Source organism: Danio aesculapii, chromosome 14 (genome assembly GCF_903798145.1).
Source record: "Danio aesculapii chromosome 14, fDanAes4.1, whole genome shotgun sequence".
In the NCBI taxonomy this organism is placed as follows: domain Eukaryota; kingdom Metazoa; phylum Chordata; class Actinopteri; order Cypriniformes; family Danionidae; genus Danio; species Danio aesculapii.
Genome location: NC_079448.1, coordinates 12,972,998 through 12,995,200, shown reverse-complemented (window position 1 = coordinate 12,995,200; position 22,203 = coordinate 12,972,998). Strand labels below are relative to the sequence as shown.

General features: G+C 36.0%; 1 protein-coding gene across 1 annotated transcript in view; it reads left to right on the top strand.

Moving 5' to 3' along the window:
- Nucleotides 1–22,203, top strand: part of limch1b (LIM and calponin homology domains 1b) — a 222,106-nt gene that overhangs the window by 119,252 nt on the left and 80,651 nt on the right. Inside the window, exons 7-8 of the mRNA XM_056472848.1 lie at nucleotides 1,390–1,588; nucleotides 17,038–17,290. Coding sequence (XP_056328823.1) covers nucleotides 1,390–1,588; nucleotides 17,038–17,290 — 452 coding nt within the window. The remainder of the gene's footprint in view (nucleotides 1–1,389; nucleotides 1,589–17,037; nucleotides 17,291–22,203) is intronic.

The following is a 22,203-nucleotide window of genomic DNA, read 5'->3' as shown; positions in this document are numbered from 1 at the left end:
CACATCACTTATGGCAGTGTTTCTCAACCACGTTGCTAGAGAACCACCAGCACTGCATGTTTTTGATGTCTCCTTTGTCTGTCACATCCATTACAGTTCTTTCAGTCTCTGCTAATAAACTGATGATCTGAATCAGATCTGTTTGAATAAGGAGACAGGGAAAATGTGCAGAACTGCTGGTCCCTCAGGAATGTGGTTGAGAAACACTGGATTATGGCAAGCATTTGATATGTTTTTTCTGTCATAGCGAACACAATATGTTGTGCATGAAAATAAATGTTTACGGAGTCCGTATAACTACTTTAAGCTATATGATGTAAAATATAATGCAAGAGGGAATCTGATAATGACAAATGTTTCATTTTACCAGTGAAAAAAATGGGCTAATAATGTTGTCAATGACAAAAAACAAGCATACTGTATCTATCAACATAATTATTCAACTTCAGAATTATAAATAGTTGTAATCTGATGTTATCACTTATCACATAAGTTTATTTGAGTCCACCATTCCAAGTCTATACAAAATTGAACATTTTAACCAACACATAGACCTAATATTATTATTGTTGTTTTACCATATGTTTAGAAATAACAATAATAAAATCCTACTCATATTAACCTTTATTTTACATCTACAGAATTGTGAGAAAATCGTGATCTTAATTGTAAGCAAAAAAAAAATTGTGAATCTCATTTTAGCCAGAATCGTGAAGCCCTAGTGTCTGTAGTAATGAAAAAAATTTATTAATCCATTGAAATTCTTGATTAATAATCAATAAAACATGCACATGTATTTCCTGTCAATTTTGATTACTGGTGAAAATAAATGAGCCTCAACAAACCTTAGTAATAATAACAATAGGAACTCAGTCACAGTTGCCGGAGCGTTCAGGTCATTCTTCTTCACCAGGGAGCCAGCCGATGGAGATCAACCAACTTATAAATATTCTCAAAATATGCCCATATATGCTCTCTTTGTGTCTGCCTGTGACTGGTTCAAAGTGAGAAGATCTAATTTGTAGTAAATAATGAAATTGTGGTCAAATGTTGCACTATAAAGAGCATTAAATTGTCTATACATTGGCCAATGACCATGGAATAAGGGGATAACTAATGGCTTCATGCCTCTGTGTCATGCATTTGAAACCTTTTAATGCATGACAATGAACAGATTATTTCTTAATTAAATAGTACTGTACATATATTCAGCTTAACTTTTATATATTGAATATATTTATATATTTTTTGGTCAATGAATAACTAAAATTCAATTTTGTCAGAGTCTGTGCATGGAAATGTGAGAAAGTGAAACTAGCTAATAAAAATCAAATATGGAAAAAGCTGTACACTTATGATACTGTTTATATGTGTGTGTATTTTTGTCAGGAAGCAGAGGAGTGGGACAGCCCAAAGCGTAGCATCAGAGACAGTGGTTATATAGACTGCTGGGAGTCTGAGCGCAGCGATTCTCTCTCTCCACCGAGGCACGCGCGAGACGACTCCTTCGACAGCCTGGACTCCATCGGCTCACGCTCCCATCAAACCCCCTCGCCCGAAGGCCTGCTCGCCCGCGGCTACAGCGATGGTAAGTCTAACACACATTACATAAAAGTCTGATCATCTAGAGATGGGGGATATGCTGTACTGGTTGGAACAATAACAGCTAATGTATATTTTGAGTAATGCAGTTGAGAAAAATGCCAAAAGCTGAGAAATAGTTGGCACCCGAATGCCCACTGAGGAGAAAATGAGGAAAAACTGCCCTCCATGTGTGGAACTGAACCAGCTGTCCTGCTTATTAACAGCTGTTATTGCTGGCTATCCTAACCAAGCCTTATTCTGCTATAAAGACCATAAAGTGTTGGGTGAAGGCCAAATCAAGCACTTGAGTATACATACAGTGGTGTGAAAAAGTGTTTGCCCCCTTACTGATTACGTTTCTCACACTTTGATATTTCAGATAATCATAAATCAATGAATATTAGTCAAAAATATCAAAAAGTAAACATACTGTGCAGTTTTGAAATGAAAGTTTTTTTACTGAAGGAAAACAAAATAGAAAAACTACAAAGCCTTGTGTGAAAAAGTGTTTACCCCTTTGTTAAAGCATAACTTAACTCTGGTTTATCACACCTGAGTTCAGTTTCTCTAGCCACAGCCAAAGTAAGAAAATGCTAATCTAGTAAAAGTATAAAGTAATTTAACGTGTCAAAGTACTTGATTTTTAACGTACGTTAAAGTATTAAAAGTAAAGGCACTTTTTGGCGAATATTTATTTTCCAGAACAATGTCTAATTTTATTACCAAACTTGTCATACAGTGGGCGACGCAGTGGCGCAGTAGGTAGTGCTATCGCCTCACAGCAAGAAGGTCACTGGTTCGAGCCTCGGCTGGGTCAGTTGGCTTTTCTGTGTGGAGTTTGCATGTTCTCCCTGTGTTCGCGTGGGATTCCTCCGGGTGCTCCGTTTTCCCCCACAGTCCAAAGACATGCGGTACAGGTAATTTGGGTTGGCTAAATTGTCCGTAGTGTATGTGTGTGTGAATAAGTGTGTATGTGTTTCCCAGTGATGGGTTGCAGCTGGAAGGGCATCTGCTGCATAAAACAAATTCTGGATAAGTTGGTTGTTCATTCAGCTGTGGCGACCCTAGATTAATAAAGGGACTAAGCCGAAAAGAAAATGAATGAATGAATGAATGAATGAATAAACTTGTCATACAGTACACTGATATCAATGATTATTCAAGCGTAAAAAACACTGAAAATTATGAAATACAACATATAGCTATGCAAGTATGTGCTAACAAATATAAATGGATAAAAAAGATACAGTGTTACAGGATGAAAAAATTAAAAAGACATACTATACAGAATAAAAAAGCATGAAATGTGGTTTAAAACAAGTGCAAACTGACCATGCCAGAAAAGTTAATGTCCAAGTGGAGGTAGACAGATGAGGCAAACATTTCAGATTACAAATTATAAACATCTTTAAGTTCATTCACTCATTCATTTTCCTTCGGCTTAGTTTCTTTTTTATCTGGAGTCACCATAGCGGAATGAACTGCCAGCGATTCCAGCATATGTTTTACGCAGCAGATGCCCTTCCAGCCACAATCCAGTACTGGGAAAACCTTTAAGTTGTTTTGTGTTATTAATTTGCAAAGAACTGCACAAAATAATCCTTTATTAGTTAATAATATGTTCCTGTATATATCTTTAGTATATTCTAAAGCGTATATTTTGCATAGAAACTGCAATTAAACTTGCATTTAATAATGTTTTTGAGGTATCTCAAAAATGTTGGCTGACGTAGAGTATTTCAAATGAGCCTGTGCTGAACATTTTACTGTACATTTGTGAAATGTAAGGAGGAATGTAAAAAAAAAAAAAAAAAAATATATATATATATATATATATATATATATATATATATATATATATATATATATATATATATATATATATATATATATATATATATATATACACATCTTGTTATAGACAATATACACTCATTGGCCACTTTATTAGGTACACCTGTCCAACTGTTTGTTAACGCAAATTTTTAATCAGCCAATCACAAGGCAGCAAATCAATGCATTTAGGCATGTAGACATGGTGAAGACTGTCTGCTGCAGTTTAAACCGAGCATCGTGCGAAGAGAGGTGACTTAAGGCATGGACGTGGCATGGTTGTTCATGTCAGTTGGGCTGGTCTGCATATTTCAGAAAGTGCTGATCTACTGGGATTTTCACGCAAAACCATCTCTAGGGTTTAGAGTGAATGGTCCGAAAAAGAGAAAATATCCAGTGAGCGGCAGTTCTGTGGGCACAAATGCCTTGTTGATGCAAGAGGTCAGAGGAGAATGGCCAGACTGGTTTGAGCAGATAGAAAGGCAACAGTAACTCAAATAACCACTCATTACAACCGAGGTATGAAGAAGTGCATCTCTGAACGAACAACTCGTCAAACTTTGAGGCGGATGGGCTCCTGCCAAGAACAGGAAACTGAGGCTACAATTCACACATGCTCACCAAAATTGGACATTAGAAGATTGGAAAAATGTTGCCTGGTCTGATGAGTCTCCATTTCTGCTGCGACATTCGGATGGTAGGGTCAGAATTTTGTGTCAACAACATGAAAACATGGGTCCATCTTGCCTTGTATCAACAGTTAAGGTTGGTGGTGAAATGGTGTGAGGGATATTTTCTTGGCACACTTTGGGCCCATTAGTACCAGTTGTACCTAAATAGCCTCCATAGTCACCAGATCTCACTCCAATAGAGCAGCTTTTGGATGTGATGGAACAGGAGATTCACATCATGGATATGTAGCTGTCAAATCTGCAGCAACCACGTGATTATATCTTGTAAAGATGGACCAGAAACTCTGAGTAATGTTTCCAGGAGCTTGTTGAATCTATGCAACGAAGGATTAAGGCAGTTCCGTAGGCAAAAGGGGCTCCAACCCGGTACTAGTAAGGGGTACCTAATAAAGTGGCCAGTGAGTGTAAAGATACAATAGAATATAGAGAACTATACAATATATAACAGATTTAGAATTCTTCTCTATAGAATATAGAGAAGTAAACATTTCCTAAGCTAAAATAATATCTGATAATGTGCAGATTCAAGTAAAAATTCTTGAACCACTGCAAAATATGTGCCTTTAGCTACATTTTAATAATCAGCAAATTTCTGATTAGTCTGTTTTAATCCCAGCTCCCAAACAACAACAACAGATTGATCTAACAGATGCCTTATTCATATGTGCAGTTTGCCGTGGCTGATTTGATGCATCACACAAATGTGACATCATGCGGGTTTGATCCGTGTGGTTTCAGTGGGCTCCTTAGTAAGTCTTTCTGTTGATCATAGTGTCGTTGCCATGGGTTACAGACTTCTTTAGGATATTTCCTAATAAAACATTGATATTGAATCTGCAGAGTGAAAAACTAAAGGAGAACATAAGATTTTAATAAGACTTATTATACAGCAGAAGCATTAAACTAAAAGTATTTACTTTTTTCAGTAGCTTCATGTTCTCAGTAGGCATAAACCATGTTTATCCATGTTGCAAATGATCACACATCATAATCCACGTTTGGTTCTGTTTGTCAGTGTATGCAATTTTGTTTATTGCTTCATAGAATGTCAGGATGTCACACGAACACAATTGGACATCAATCTAATTTGACTTGCTTTTACCAAGTGACAATTGAATTAGCATCTGAATATTGTTTAAGTGGGTTTTATACAGCCTTTGACATCAACAAGTAAATATAAAGGAATTGATTTCTCCATTTAATTTTTTAAGTCTCTTTATTTTATCTTAACTGTGTGCAACTAATTGTTACTTGCATTTTATTATTTGCAGGACAGACCTTCAAACCACTTTTGTCTTTCATACACAAACACACATGGCCATCGACACACACACACACACACACACACACACACACACACACACACACACACAACCACAAACCGTTAATGTTTTTAACATACTCATATAATCGGAGTCTACAGCACCCGTGGGTTGAGTAAAAGTGGAAGTTTTAAAGACTTAAATCAAATTTGTCCCAGTCTGGGAATAAACACACATAAACACAAATGCATTTCTTCAATAATGAAATAAAAAGTTATTCTACCTATAGTGAGCAAGCCACGGTTTTCCACAAATCCATCTCTGTCCCTAGAGCTCCTGGAAAAACTAATTCTGTATTAAACTCAGGCTGACTTTTTCCAGAGAAATTGGAAGTGAGAGCCAGAATGCATTGCTCACTAATGCGCCCACCATGGGTTTGAAAGCAGACTGACCAGTCCAGGTGCGAGACAGAAGAGAGACCAAAGTGATCAATCCAGGCTCATTGGAAATACTGTACATGCCTCAGGCTATATTTTAGCACAATGTAAAATACATGGCTCTGGTTATGTTTCGGGGCGACGCAGTGGCGCAGTAGGTAGTGTTGTTGCCTCACAGCAAGAAGGTCATTGGTTTGAGCCTCGGCTGGGTCAAGTGGCGTTTCTGTGTGCGCTCCCTGCGTTCGTGTGGGTTTCCTCTGGGTGCTTCGGTTTCCCCCACAGTCCAAAGACATGTGGTACAGGTGAATTGGGTAGGCTAAATTGTCCGTAGTGTATGGATGTTTCCCAGTGATGGGTTGCGGCTGGAAGGGCATCTACTACGTAAAACATGTGCTGGATAAATTGGCGGTTCATTCTGCTGTGGTGACCCAAGATTAATAAAGGGACTAAGCCAAAAAGAAAATGAATGAATGAATGAATGAATGGTTTTGTTTCGTTGAAGGTTAATGATGACAAGTCCACTAGTGAAAACATGAGAGAAAATTGATTTTGCATTGCTTTTACCTGTTTTGAACCAAAGTGCTCTGTACAACATACAGTATTGTTCAAAACAATAGCAGTGCAATGTAACTAACCAGAATAACCCAGGTTTTTAGTATATTTTTATTGATACATGGCAAACAAGTTACCAGTAGGTGCAGTAGATTCTCAGAAAACAAACAAGACCCAGCATTCATGATATGCACGCTCTTAAGGCTGTTCAATTGGGCGATTAGTTAAAAGGGGTGTTTTAAAAAAAATAGCAGTGTGGCATTTAATCAGTGAGGTCTTTTAATGAAAAAAACAGGTGTGAATCAATTTGAAAAGCTCTCGGGTAAAAAATGTTCCTTACAAACATATTGTTGCATGTTAGCAGACCACTGTAATCCACACATGTGGGTTCACATGCCAGCTGTGCTCTCATCGCCGAGAGATGGAAGCAAAACCTTAGTTGTGGCACATTTATAAACGCAACACTGACGACCCATATCTCCAAACAATTCTTCTTTTTCCACTTGTTTTAATTATGGTTGGCAACACACCATGGCGTCTCTCTGTCATCTGAACACTGTAACAGGTAAAAAAAGTTTTATCATGCATATTAATGAAGTTGAATATCATTTACAATAGAGCGCACTGATAGGTTTGATCCAAGTCTTTCTCATGAATTAATGATGAAAACTCAAAGACGTCATGTTGTACCGGTTGGTACAGACATCCAGTCTCCACGGTGGAACATACACAATGATCTCAAGGCTGTGATGCAGCTTCAAAATTTATTTTCAAACCGGAAGAAGAATTTGCTCGAAATTATGCAAAAACAACCAATATTCACTTGTTCCTAAACATATGTGTCCTAATATTGTTTTTATTAACTGCAACATATACAGTTGAAGTCACAATTATTAGACCCCTTTGATTAATTTTTTTTTAAATATTTCCCAAATGATGTTTTATAGAGCAAAGAAATTTTCACAGTATGTCTGATAATATTTTTTCTTCTGGAGAAAGTCTTATTTGTTTTATTTCGGCTAGAATAAAAGCAGTTTTAAAAATTTTATGAACCATTTAAGGTCAATATTATTAGCCCCTTTAAGCAAATTTTTTTTCGACTGTTTACAGAACAAACCATCATTATACAATAACTTGCCTAATTACCCTAACCTGCCTAGTTAACCTAATTAACCTAGTTAAGCCTTTAAATGTCACTTTAAGCTGTGTAGAAGTGTCTTGAAAAATATTTAGTCAAATATTATTTACTGTCATCATAGCAAAGATAAAAATAAATCAGTTATTAGAAATGAGTTATTAAAACTATTATGTTAAGAAATGTGTTGAAAAAAATTTCTCCGTTAAACAGAAATTGGGGAAAAAATAAACGGGGGCTAATAATTCTGACTTCAACTGTATATGACTGTCAACATCTCAAAAAATGCATTTTAGTGTTTCGTGACCCTTTAAAATGACTAATATTGTTTATCACAACAACTTTTGGTGAAATATATCACACAACATAAATTAGATATTATAACAGGCCTAAGCAATAGGTCAGTTTAACAAAAAAATATGTATAGACAAAGGTTTTAATTCCTGCCCACATACAGTATAGCAGGCTTTGGCATATGTGTTTTTTTTACCCCTGTTGTTATCAATAGGAGCTTGTTTATGTAAAATGAACATGAGGTAGTGATTAGGCTTGGATAAAAATATCACAGTTTCATGGTATTGTGATTACTGCTTTAAAATATTATAAATTTAAATGTCTGGATAAAAAAATTATATCTTTTATTTTTTGAAAGATTTATAATATTTTGGAGCTGTAAACATACCAGGCTAAATAATTGAAATGAATCACTAACTTCTGCTGTGTTCATTAGTTTCAAAAACACAGATTTCTTTACAACTTAAAACAGCATCTTTGGATATTTTTTTTCTGCTGAAGATACTGTTGTCCTAAAAAACAAAACAAAAAAGAATAAAAAGTAAATTAAAAATCTTACTCATACCTTAGGAATGGTATTACAGAAATTTTTGGCTGTTTTAAAACCTTGACTTTTCCAAACCACGGTATACCTTGAAAACGGTTATTGTCCCATGCCTAGTAGTGATGTTATTTTGTGATTGCCCGTCTGTGAGTAAATTAGCATAAAAAACAGACCCTAAACCATTTGTCAAGCCCAATGGTTTGCATTGGAGCTAATTCAAAGTCTCGGTTGTATTTTAAAAAAGCAAAACAGTGGTTTATCATATGTGGAAGAGCTCAGACAAGCCTCAATGTGTCCATTTGCTACATTTTTTCCATGCAGCTCTGTTAAATGTCACACATTTGGACAGCATAAGTTAGTTTCTTTATTCATGTGCGTTAACGACAAGCTTTTTGCTGTAATATTAAGCTAATTGTGTTGCACTTGTGTTTCATTTGACACGTACAGCACTCTCAAAGCATATGCGTGAAGAGCGTTCCACTCTTTAAGCAAATACCAACTGTGTGACAGATCTATAAATGTTTCTGGATTATATTTATGTGAGGTTTTTGAAGTGCATATGGAGATGTAATTATAACTTGCCTGTATATAAAGGTATTTTATAATGTCACTCTCCTCATAAGTTGATTTCAGCAGAACATAGCAAGAGTGGTTAACATTTTAATAAGACATCTATAAAAAGTTTACAACTTTCTTTAACAGAATGTACATAGCATGTGAATGAGGCCTTTTGGTCAGGCTACTATGTTTGCCTGGCAGGGTTTTTTTCAGTTGAATTGGATAAGTGTCAGTGTTAAGTGGTGAACTGTTTTTTACATTGTTCTTGTCTTTGATTTTGCTGCAGTACAGAATAAAATCAAGCAATGTTAATAATAAACTATAAAATAAACTGTTGTAGTGTATGTACGTTGTCAAATGTTGTCAATTTTTAATACGTCATGTTAAAGTGGAAAAAAATTGCTTTTGCATAAAATAAGCTTGAACAGTTTTTTACAGAGGTCTATTTTTGTCTATTTTCTATTTTTGAATTTTTTGCTGGGAAAGTCAAAATTATGTGTGTTCAAGTGCATTCTTGAAAGCCTGTCTTCCATTATTTATAATAATTTTTTAGGATAATAACAACAGATTTTGATTTAAACTATAGGCAAATCTGTATTTAGCCAGGGTTTCAGACTTTTTTAAAAAGATGCACTATTTTATTTTATTAAATTTTTTTAAAATCTAATTTCATTTAATTCATTGATTTATTTTTTATTTATTTATCTATTTTATTATTTTATTTTTATTTTAATTTATTGTTTGTTTTGTTTGTTATTTATTTATTGTATTATTATTTTTTTTTAAATAAAATTTTTACATTTAATTAAATTAAATTGAATTGAATTATTGTATTTTTTATCTTATTTTTAATTTAAATTAAATTAAATTAAATTAAATTTAATTTAATTTAATTTAATTTAATTTAATTTAATTTAATTTAATTTAATTTAATTTAATTTAATTTAATTTAATTTAATTTAATTTAATCATTTGCTTTTCGGCTTAATCCCTTTATTAATCCGAGGTCGCCACAGCAGAATGAACCATCAACTTATCCAGCACGTTTTACACAACAGATGCCCTTCCAGCCGATACCCGTCTCTGGGAAACATCCATACACATTCACTCACACTCATACACTACGGACATAAAGACAATTATGTCTTTGGACTGTGGGGGAAACCCACGCGAACACAGGGAGAACATGCAAAGTCCACACAGAAATGCCAACTGACGCAGCCGAGGCTCGATTCAGCAACCTTCTTGCTGTGAGGCCACAGCACTACCTACGTCGCCTAATTTTATTTTATTTTATTTTATTTTATTTTATTTTATTTTATTTTATTTTATTTTATTTTATTTATTTATTTTTTTTTTTCATAATTTAATTTAATTTTTTTGTTTTGTTTGTTATTTGTTTATTTTATTTTATTTTATTCCAACTTACACTGGACAGGGGTGTCATTATGTTGTATAGATAACAACAGCACAGGCACTGGCTAAAAGTAACCCTGAGTTGGGATGTACTGTAGATGCAAATACAAATTTATGAACAAAAACAGTACCATCTTTAAAAACTTCTGTAGCAGCTTTATTGTTTACTACATCTGTAGATTACGACTTCAGATAAAACATCTCATTTCTATAACCACAAGGGAGTCGAGTGACAACGGATTGAGGATCCTTACGCTGCAGTCACACTGCACTTTTCTCCCCATAGACTTCCATTCATACATACACGAATGCATCAGACCGGAAACGCAAGCTTGTGAGACAAGTTTCGCAGTTCACTGCTATGAAAAGTTCAACCTTGGTGAACTCTGACCTTTGAAATCACATCACATGATTGCGTGAGACCAATCGAGAATCAAAACATGACTTCTCTGCACAGAAATTTAAAACATGGACCAATTGCTCACTTTTTTAAATGTCTAGTCATCTTGTTTAATCCCGCCCATTCTCACAGCGGCATACAACAAAATTTCGCAAGCACAAACTCTATTGTGTTCGCAGCATTATGCACTTTTTATTAAGAATCGTAATCAGACAGGCAATGATCAAAAAACAGGTGCAAACATAGAAATTCGGAGACATCTTCAGGTAACAGGCAGATGGTTGGTACAGGCGACAGAAAGAGTAAGCGATAAAACAAAGCAAGGGTCGGAACACATGGGAACTATACCAGGGAACACTTTGTAATGTTACAGGGTTTTAACCAAACAAGACTCAGCAATGAGAGTGTCAAAGTGAGCCATATATAGACCATTTTGAGGGATGTAAACTAAAACATTGATCAGGATGAAAGCTGTTTTAATATCAAGTTATGATTGAATTGCCTCTTGTCACAGTTATGAAATAGTTTAAAAACAAGCAGGAAATGTTCATGGGCCAATGACATGACCACATTGAAATGGTCTGTATGTGAGTGTAATCAGTACATGAGCAGCTTCAGCTGTGTGAGTTTAATCAACTTGGAGTCTTGGAACAGGCGTATGTGTGTGGTGCATGACAGGACCTGTAGTTCATATGGAGACAGGATTGTAGTCCGTGTGAATGTGAATGTTCTCCAGCGATCTATGAGGGTTAGATCACTGCTGATCATGACAGTTACCATGGTAAGAAGACATTTAGTTTAAATGCAAATACACAAAAAACTAGCAAAGGTACTATAATTGTGTTCCATTTCTTCTTGAATATATTTAATATCATTAATCGTATACTTAAATGTGATATCAAACACCACATTTCTACCACAATGCCAGGTTTAGTGATTTATGGATTGAAAGGCCTTCTAATGGAATTGTTTTTACAGTGTTACTGCTGTTTTCCAGACCAGTGTTGTTCATTCATAACATGAATTGAATTGAATCAGGTTATATTTCCCCAAACAGTAATTAAATGACTATCTAAGACTGCTGTACTTTCTTCTCTTTTGCCTGTTTTTAATATCTTTGCTACTTGTGTTTCAGAAGAGATCTCGATATTAGAACTATACCCAGATTTACCATAATACCTACTGTTAAAACTTTAAATTGGAGTGCTTTTACTACTGTCTTTTTTATTTCACCTAAAGACTTGTTTGGGGAAAAGAAGACATCTGATTAAAAGTTATTTGGGAAAAATTGCATTCCTGTGAGCCAGTCCCTTTCTCTGCAGAATGATCACATGTCTAGAGCAGCGGAGAATGTTGCTGTCTCATTTGCCACACCGCATGTGTTTATAACTGATGTCAGGAGATGTGCGGTGTGATACGCAGCATCAATCATCATTGGGACTGGTGTGTGTTTAAGAAGCTGTTGGAGAGACAGACAGAGTGACATGTGGAGAGCACCTTGCTTGGGAATGTGGAGAGTTCGAGCCGGTCAGCCGGTGTTCCGGAGTTCGAGTCGGTGTTGATCCAGGTGCTCTTGAAAACCGATTTAACTCTGGCAGATCAGTTCAGTGAGCTAAGAGAGTCAAAAGTCCACTCAAACCTCATAAAACGTCCCTCAATTGGAGACACTGTGGAAAATTTGGATTTAAATATTTGTTTGTTCATACTCCAGTGTGCTTGAGATAATGTTTTCAGTGGCAGACGGTGGACTGTCTTCACATGCAGTCCAGACAATCCACTTTTATTCAGCGGTGTTTCAAAAGCCTCATGGGCACCAAAACAAAAAATGCATTATGATAGATTTGTTTGAGTCTTTTCCTTGTAATATATTTAATTGCTCCTGTGAGAGCTTCTTCTGTAACTTCCTTGATCACTGAACGTTTTCACTTTTCCATTTTATCTTAACCACAAGCGATGTTTCCATCCACCTATTTTTATGCACATTTTGGAATATCACATGAAAAATGGGTAATGGAAATGCCAAATTGCCTTTATGTTTTGAAAATGTGCATAAAAAAACATATGCGCACAACTGAGTAGAGCAAAAATGTACAAAGACTATGATGGAGAGATCATGCGATAACAAAAATGGGTGCAATAGGACAGCATTAATGGACAAACCAGCAGACCAACCAAATTATTAAATATCTGAAATGTTGCGTCATTCTTAAATGCCTTAAGTAAAATTCATCCCCAATGAGTTGACCTCTAAAAGCCAGTTTTAACTGCACTATATGTGTTTCGACGGCACAAGTAATTAATTATTTAAGAAAAGGCCCATAGTAGCTTCTCCTGCCACAGCAAATTGCAGTTTTCTTTTTGATATTTGGAGCCAGTTTATCAGGAAGTGGTGTTTTTTCTCTCTCTGATTCATTGGATGAAACTATGCTTTATTCTCAAATGTTTTATGTACTGTAATATTTCAGTTTTGCACACAAATTTATATACAGTTAGGTCCATAAATATTGGGAGCTCTTGAAAACAGGCGCTTCACGGTGCAGATGGAGAATGACCCAAAGCATACTGCAAAAGCACCAAAAGAGTTTTTGAAGGGAAAGAAGTTGGATTTTATGCAATGACCATGTCAATCGCCTGACCTGAATTCAATTAAGATTGCATTTTACTTGCTGAAGAAAATGGCTAAAGAACAAGCAGGAACTGAAGATAGTTGCAGTAGAGGCCTAGTAGACCATCAACAGGGATGAATGAAGCCCAGCGTCTATGGTCTATGCATTTCAGAATTCAGGCTGTAATTGACTGCAAAGGATTTATGATTATTATTCTGTCCCATTAATTTCGGTCCCTTAACAAGTGGGAGGCACATATGTAAACTGTTGTAATTCCTACACAGTTCATTTGATTTGGATGTAAATACCCTCAAATTATATCTGACAGTCTTCAGTTAAAGCACATATTGTTTCATTTCAAATCCATTGTTGGTGTATAGAGCCAAAAATGTTAGAATTGTGTTAATGTCCCAATATTTATGGTCCTAACTGTATGTAAAGGACTAAACCTTTCAGCAAACCTGTCCTAAAACTTTTGTTTGAACAGCTATCATTCTTTTCTTAGCTCTTATCCATTTTGAAAAACATTTTTGATCCAAATATATATATTTTTTCAACACATTTCTAAACACAGTTTTAATAACTGATTTCTAATAACTGATTTATTTTATCTTTGCTATGATGACAGTAAATAATATTTTACTTCTATACTTCTACACAGCTTAAAGTGACATTTAAAGGCTTACCTAGGTTAATTAGGTTAACTAGGCAGGTTAGGGTAATTAGGCAAGTTTGATGTATAATGATGGTTTGTTCTGTAGACTATCGAAAAAATGGGGGGGTTGGATGTTGGAGGAGTGTCACGGACAAAAGTGAAGAGGGTTGCATGGGTAAGGAGGGGGGTTGAGAAGGAGGATTGGTAAAATGAGGTGCCGGATCAGATTTCAGAGGTACTAGATCTGGATCAAAAATTAAGCCCTGAGTCTATTGGATTGTACTGACAGTAATGTGGTGCCACTGTGTGTTAAAGCTGAAATTGATTTATCTTGATTTGGCATGTGCAAGGTACTGCAGAAGATGTGAGTGTATACCGGTCATGCACCATTATGGTTAGCACCATCAAACTTGATGACATACTATAGACAAACAATAGACATATAAGATTCTGTCTCATCTCGTACTCACTTCAGTCAGCCCCTTATTCCTGTTATGCTAAACCTGTATCATACTGTGACCCTAAAACCGAGGTACATACAGTACCAAACCATGAATTCAGTGTACTGTTACACCCCTAATATATATTTTGAATTTAATATTAAGTGAGAATTTCTGTCTCACTCTCATATCAGCGGCAGCTCATTAAATCGCCACTCTTTGCCAGGCTCTCAACTGGAGTGGGTGTGAAAGAGAAGAGGGCCACCACAGCTAGAAAATGCTGAGTAAGCCTCTTCCCCACTACGTGTACACACACTAGTGTCCTTGTGCTCTGTCCAAGCTGGAAGTTGCTGGACCCACATTGCTGGCTGGAAGCATATAATGCCAGACTTGTGCTGGGATTGGTCTGGCCTGTCTTGCCCATCAAATGTCACAGGCTTTTGGTAGCTGAACCAGTATAGAATCCACCACTCCTTGTGTCTTGGATAGAGGAAGGAATTTATGTGGCTGTTGGGACTTTGCCTTGCTTTACCTGTGCCAAATTCCCTCAACACTTCCTGCTCTTACAGAAAAAAACACAAGCTTCACATAAACATCTGTAATCACAGATATATCATGTAAAATATGTGGAATGTGAAAATGTAATTCGGTGTATTTTCATGTGTGATCAGATATTTCGACATTTGATGACATGTGATCTCATGGGTGTTTTTTTCATTTATTCATTTTACAGAGGCAGGGATTTAGACCATTTTTAAAATTTGTAATTTAATAACTTTGTTAAAGACACATATAGCTAAAGTAACCTTTCCTAAATGTGTGTATATTTCATTCAAACAGTTATTTTTTATTTAATAAAAAATTTTTATTATTATTTTTTGGGGGGTTTTCACCTTTAATGTATTGGACAGTAGAGATTATTGACAGGAAAGCATGGGGAGCAGAGAGAGGGGAACGATCGGCATAGGACCGCGAGGCAGGAATCGAACTCGGGTCGCCGTGGGCACCGAAGTGCATGTGTTGACGCACTAACCACTACATCACTGGGGCCAACTCTAACAGTTATTTTATTAAAAAGACTAAACAAAAGAGTATTTCTATCTTGAATGGCCACAACAGTGAAATTGACTACATGTATTATACACACCTGCCAACATTCCCGTTTTTCCCGGCAGTCTCCCGTATTTCAGACCCATTTCCCGTATTGTTCAAACTTCCAAAATTCCACCATCCTTGTCCCCCAACCCTAAAACCTACCACCAAAGGCTGGGCCAGGACATACGTGTGTGCTTGATGCAGAAATATAAATCAGCCTTCAGTCTCTAGAGGTCACAAGAGTGGAATGAACCGCCAACTCTGTCAGTCAATCTGACAAGTAAAGGAAGTAGGAAGTAACTTTTGTGACAGATCGATAGCAATGACTGAGATACAGCATATGCGGAAGGTCAAAACACTCGACTGCTTTGTTTAGACTTTAGAAACTATAACTTTGACTATTTATTCAGATTGTGGTCTCATTTTAACTGTAACACTGTAAGCTATGACATTGACTTGCCTTTTACTACAAAGACGCCGTTTTCGCGTGTAAGTAACATGGTAATGCATGGTAAAGCAATGGTAACAACAGGTCTCAGGCAGAAACGGTGACATAAACAAGTGAATAACCAACACTATTGTGTCGGTGGAATAAATGTGTTCAATTTGATGTTTTCTGTGGACTCTTACCTTTCAAAATAAACCATGATGTACAGCACTGAATGCGTGTGTGTCTTATTATTATGATATGTACTCCATATCTAATAAGTGTTTTCTGTACAACTTACACAAATTTAGCAAATACATTCTTTATAAGCTTCCCATTGAAAAACCTCTTGCTACAATGGCTGCTTGAGGGTTGTAGCTTTAAACTGATGTACAGTTTGTCAAGATTACTCATGTTCTTTTTGATGTAATCTATTCTTAAACATTGACATGTGGAAAAACAGCGCCCCAGTGCATCCGAGTTGTGGTGCTGGCTAAGAGGTTAAATTACAGTGGCAGCGCGATGATTACTTGAAAAATAAGGTGGATAGGTCAAATAAATTCTGCTTTTTAGTCAGTAATAATCAGGGTACAGTTAGGGAATTTGACATTTATTTCATTATTATTTTCTCGGGGTTTTCACTTTTATTAGATAGGACAGTAGAGAGTATTGACAGGAAAGCATGCGGAGAAGAGAGAGGGGAAGGACCGCAAGGCGGAATTGAACTCGGGTCGCCGTGAGCACCAGAGTGCATGTGTTAACGCACTAACCACTACACTACTGGCGCCGACATTTGGCTTAGACTGGGAAACCTGAATTCACTTATTTTATAGTTTCAGGCGAACATGTTTAATTGCTGATATTTCAGTGCTTCAGAATTTATCACCCCTAAAAATACGAATTCCTAATCAACAGAATCAAGTACTTCTCTGCCTTTTTTGGATTGCGATGCTTGGTAAAGTCAAAATAGCGAAGAATAATCATTGCAACTTCTGTTTCACACACACTTAAACATTACTTCACCTCACTAAACCACAAACATAACAGAATTAAATTGTAAAACTATATCACACTGCTAATTATTTCACACTGTTTGTCCATCTGCAGGCCGCGGCAGCGACTCGGAGTGCGACACCCCCCAGAGGAAGATACCGGATGTGCGCAAGGATGACATGTTGGTGCGGCGAACGTCTTGCAGTGAGCCACGGACCGCCGTTCCTTTCAACCAGTACCTGCCTAACAAAGCTAACCAGGGCTCCTACATGCCCCCGCCAGTGCGACGCCCGCGCGCCGATAGAGACGAAAGCCGCAAAAGCTGGAGTAATGCAACCTCACCCGTTGGAGGAGAGAGACCTTTCAGGTAAATCTAACTGAGATGCTGGTATGTAGATACAGTTACTGATTTACCATCTAGCATAGAAGTATATATAGAAGTGGTTACAATGATTTGCTACTGAAATAAATATTCTGTTTGGGCTTAAAGATTTGAGGTGGTTCCAAATAAGAGTAAAGGGAAATAACTGCTAGTGTTTACTATTTACTATATAATAAATAATGATCATAAAAAAGCATAAAGCAAACAAGATTTCCCGCATTTCAACTGCCAAAATTGTTATGGTAAGTGTTTCGAGATGGTCTGTCTTCTCTCCTGAAGCTCACACACTTTTTTTGTGGAGTTTGCCAAACTTCACAATCATACTCTTACAGCACGAAGAAGCAGCTAAAATCCTCATGTGTCCTCAAAACTTTTTTATAGGTTGCTGGCAAAATCTGTGGCAACATAAGGAAGGGAAAGCAGTTTTTTCTGTTCTGCATTAATGTTGTATGCAGTGGTTTGAGAGCAGTGCTTGATTTGAACCAGATGTGAGCATTCATTGACTGAGAGCTACGCAGACTTCAGCCATTATACTGACAGTATGAGCACAGACAGGGTATCAGTCCAAAATATGCTTAGATGCTGCATATTTTAAATATAATTGGAAAAGAATGCTGATGCATCATTACTGATCTCCTGTAAATGTGTTCTGTGTAATTGTGTTTTCTGTACGTTGCTTTATTTTGTTTGATATTGTGTACTAACATACTACTGTTTCTGTAGTATGTAGATCACATACTCTAAGGAGTATGTGACCATTCTGCATGCTTAAAATATCCACGTGAATTACTGTATTTGTCAAGCCCACAGTGAACCACAGGTATTACTGTGTGAGTACTGCATCCCACAATGCAATGAGCTGTTTTTCCTGTTAAGTGTTGATGAATAACCCACTATCATTGTGAATTGAGACTTTATTACCAACTGTGCATTTAAACACCTCTTTAAGTTTTGATTTGATCAGACTGCCAAGATTAAAAATGTGGTTTAGACTAATCTGAATAAAAATAATTATTATCAAACATGACAGTTTTGGTCATAGTTACAGTATAATGAGTATTGATGATAAGCATTTAATGGTCAAAAATGATTTATGTAAAGTCTTTCTACATTATGCGTTTGTATATTTGTTTAAGGTTAGATCTAGTAAATGAATTATTGCTTATAAAATTATTGTAAGAATTGGAGCATGCACAATTCAACATTTCACGTAAAATGAAACAATATGTCCAAATTTAGACAAATACTGTATAAATGAATGGAAAAAACAGTTAATATAATAATAATACTATTAACACACTTTAGTGCATTGGCATTAGGGTTTGTTTAAATTGTTCGCATGCTAAATTTACTGTTGATTCAGTAATATGTGCGTGTAACATTTTTTAGTTAGATTTTTGGAAAGAAAATTATACAGCTTAACAAAGAGTCACTTCTAATGTTTTTTAGTTGCTTATTGTACACAAAATGAAATAAATGGAAGTAAAACCATAAAATACCAGAAAAAAGTATTGGCAGCTCATTACTTTGTTTTTGTACCATAATTTACATGTCCAACCCCGACAAACCACACAAAATGCCAATAAAAGTCCCTTCGTTAAAATTTTTAACCTCAAACCTTGTCAGAACAGAGATCAAGATCCCATGAAGCAATCCTAATGTGTTAATAAATGTAAAAAAAGACCCCAAAATTACAAATAAAAGTGAAACTCTCAAATAGTGGTTACGTAAATAGGTCAAGGACATAGAAAAGAAAGAAGAAGAAGAAAAGAATACTGTAGAATTGAATGGTTAGCAGCGTATAGCATTATTTTTATGGTATGTTCGGATGTTTAGATGTCTTGTTTAAATGTTGAGGAAAACCCCAATAAAAAAATTATCTAGCATTTAAGGAACACTCCACTTTTTTTTAAAAAAAAAAGGGTAATTTACAGTTTCCCTAGAGTTAAACCGTTTTTTTATCCATTTAGCCGACTCGTGGGTCTGGTGGGAGCACTTTCAGCTTAGCACTACCGGCACATGCTCCCTGTGCAGGTCGTCACATTAGAAGTTACCTTGCTGGGGAGTATTTTCAGCCACTGCGTAGAATCAATATGGTACGGCAGCAAAGTTTCTTGATTATTACACCAGAATGATAGTATGGTTCCTATTTTTTTTATCAGTCTTAGTGCACAAGTTGATTACAGAAGTGTCATGCTTTAAATAGGAATTTTTGAAAAACATTTTGAGTAGCGAGTCGCTAATGGTCTAATCTGATTCAATGATTTATGCTAAGCTAAGCTAAACTGCTAAAAATTGTCTGAATGGATTTAAAAAATGGTAAAACTCAACTAAACTAGGAGTGTTGTAAAATTAGCTCATTTAAAAATAGTTGAATGTTGTATATAGTGGACAGATGGAAAATACATGATGTAATTGTTTTGTGTGTGTGTTTTTTTCTTTTTGTCCCTCCTTTCTGTTGTATAACACTTTCCTTTCCATTTCCCTTTCCTGTCATTTTCCTTTCATCGCATGTTTCTGGTTTGACACGGTTGTGTGCCGACGTCCTGCTCATGTATGTTGTTTTTGTGGGTGCGTCACTGTTGTTGTGTGATTTAGTGAGAGTGAAACCCTTTCGTTAGAGTTGTCCGCTGTGGTAGCAGGAAGTGATGTTCACTGTGTAGATTCACAGCAAATAGATCCTGACTCTAAATACTCCAGAGCGTCTCCTCAAAGCGAGTCTCCCCCCAAAAACCCCATTTCTCTTAATCCACAACTCAGTGACCCTCAGATTAGATCCCCCCTTCCCAAAGACCCCCTCCATCCTTCTGTCCAACCCCAACCTCAAGAGCAGAGCTACTCAGACCAGGAGAAGATGGAGGAAGAGGAGGAAAAGGACAGAGATGGATGGGCCACTTTCTGCCAAAGTCCTCCAAACCCCTTGGATACCCTTCAGAGCGACTTACAGATGTCCCATAATCAGACTGCAGGAAATGAAACCAGGTGCCCAGACTTCCCCTTCACCATGCCAGCACAGCACAAATGCCAGTGTTGTCAAAACCATTACCATTCACACAGATCTGTGGAAACAGCTGTAATGTCACAGATATATAGCATGCTATAATAATGTCTGCTGTAATATCATAATTGTTGGTTTAACCAGTGTTGTGCTAGTTACTAAAAAATAGTAACTAGTTACAGTTACCAGTTACTTTATTCAAAAAGAACTCAGTTACTTTATTGATTACTTAGACCAAAAAGTAATGCATTACTGTTAAAATTAAGTTACGTTATGTTACTTTTCCAAAGAATATTTTAATGCTCCCCTTAATGCCCTTATATGCTGTATGGAGAATACACTGTTGATCATCTTCACAGTTGTAGTTAATTTGCATTCTCACAACAAAAACACAAGACCAACTTAAAAAAAGTCACCAACTTATTTAAGTCAGAATAGCAGCACAAAAATGAAAATATCACAAGGTGATAAACCAGCTGAATAATATATTCAGAAACATAAAAGCAAAAACTAAAGTTGCTTCAGCGTCAAAAATACAAAAAGGTTTGTATTTAACCCTTAAACATGCTGCTTCACAGCTTGAGTATGAAAATAGCGACAATACACAACAAACACAAAATCTTTATGAAATAAATAAATGAAAGTAATCTGAATTATCATTCATTTCAGTTTGGTCAAACTCAGCATCAAAAAACTGCTATTTTAGACGACTATAATTTGTATGCATTTTAACCAAAACAAAAACATAACAGCTGCTCAAAAAAGAAAAAATGAATTTTCAAACTAACCTCAAATTAAATGTGGTATGTCAGCAACTTATGGAAAGTAAGCTGTGTATATTCAAAGTGCAAAATCTGCTGTTGTATAACAGCTTTAAACATATGCAATAAAAAAATAAATCACAGCATTTTTCTGTGCAATACGACACTATACATTTTAAATAACGTGTTCTGAAATATAACAGAAATGTGTCACTGTGTCTACTAAACTAATCAATTTTGTTATACAGATAACAAGTGAGTGCTTATTTATTTGAAACAACATAGTAGTATTAGTAATAGTAATTAATAATAGTAACATTAATAGTCTGTCGGTCTCTCGCACGCATTCGGTGTCTCTGGTGCACTCAATCCTAATTCTACCCCTTAGCCCTTCCCATTACCCCTACCCCTCATTTTGCGCGTGCACGCCAAGGGGTAGGGGTATCACAATTCTCTTTAGTTTGAAGGCGTAGGGCTAAGGGGAAGGGGTGAATAGCCCTTCGAATGAAGATTTTTCAGGACCACACTCGAAACAAAGGGGCAAGAAAATTTCCCAGAATACACCTGCCACAGCAGCAGCATTGCTGAACCCGTAAATGAGGAGATCCACAAATTAGTATTTTTGTCATTATTATGAATTTTTATGACAAACACATGGTTTAATATATTCATAACTGCGTTCATGTTTTACCGTCACGCTTTTAAAAAAAAATCCCTGCTAAAAAAACGCAAAATTTTGTGATCTATAATCCCTAATCATAACTCCTGTACAGCAGTCCTACAACATTGGTAGATTCTTATGTTATCAGATTTTTTTATTATTTTTTTGCTGTTCTCCCATATGATTAAAGCTAAATATAATATGATTTCAAACAGATATGCACAGAAATTGGATTTGGATGTTCTGAGCACATTTCACTTATCAGCTGGTTCCAATAGATAAAATTCAGTCTATTTTTTTTATATATATATAATAGTGTATCCTGTTTGAAAACTCCATCCATGCATTTCAAACAGGCTTGGAATTCAATTTCACGTTGTCTCCAAGTCAAGAGTAAAAATAGATGTACTGTTCTGGTGGGATCATATTGTCTTGACTGTTTGACAATTAATGTTGCTTCTTTTTGTTTGATATCCCT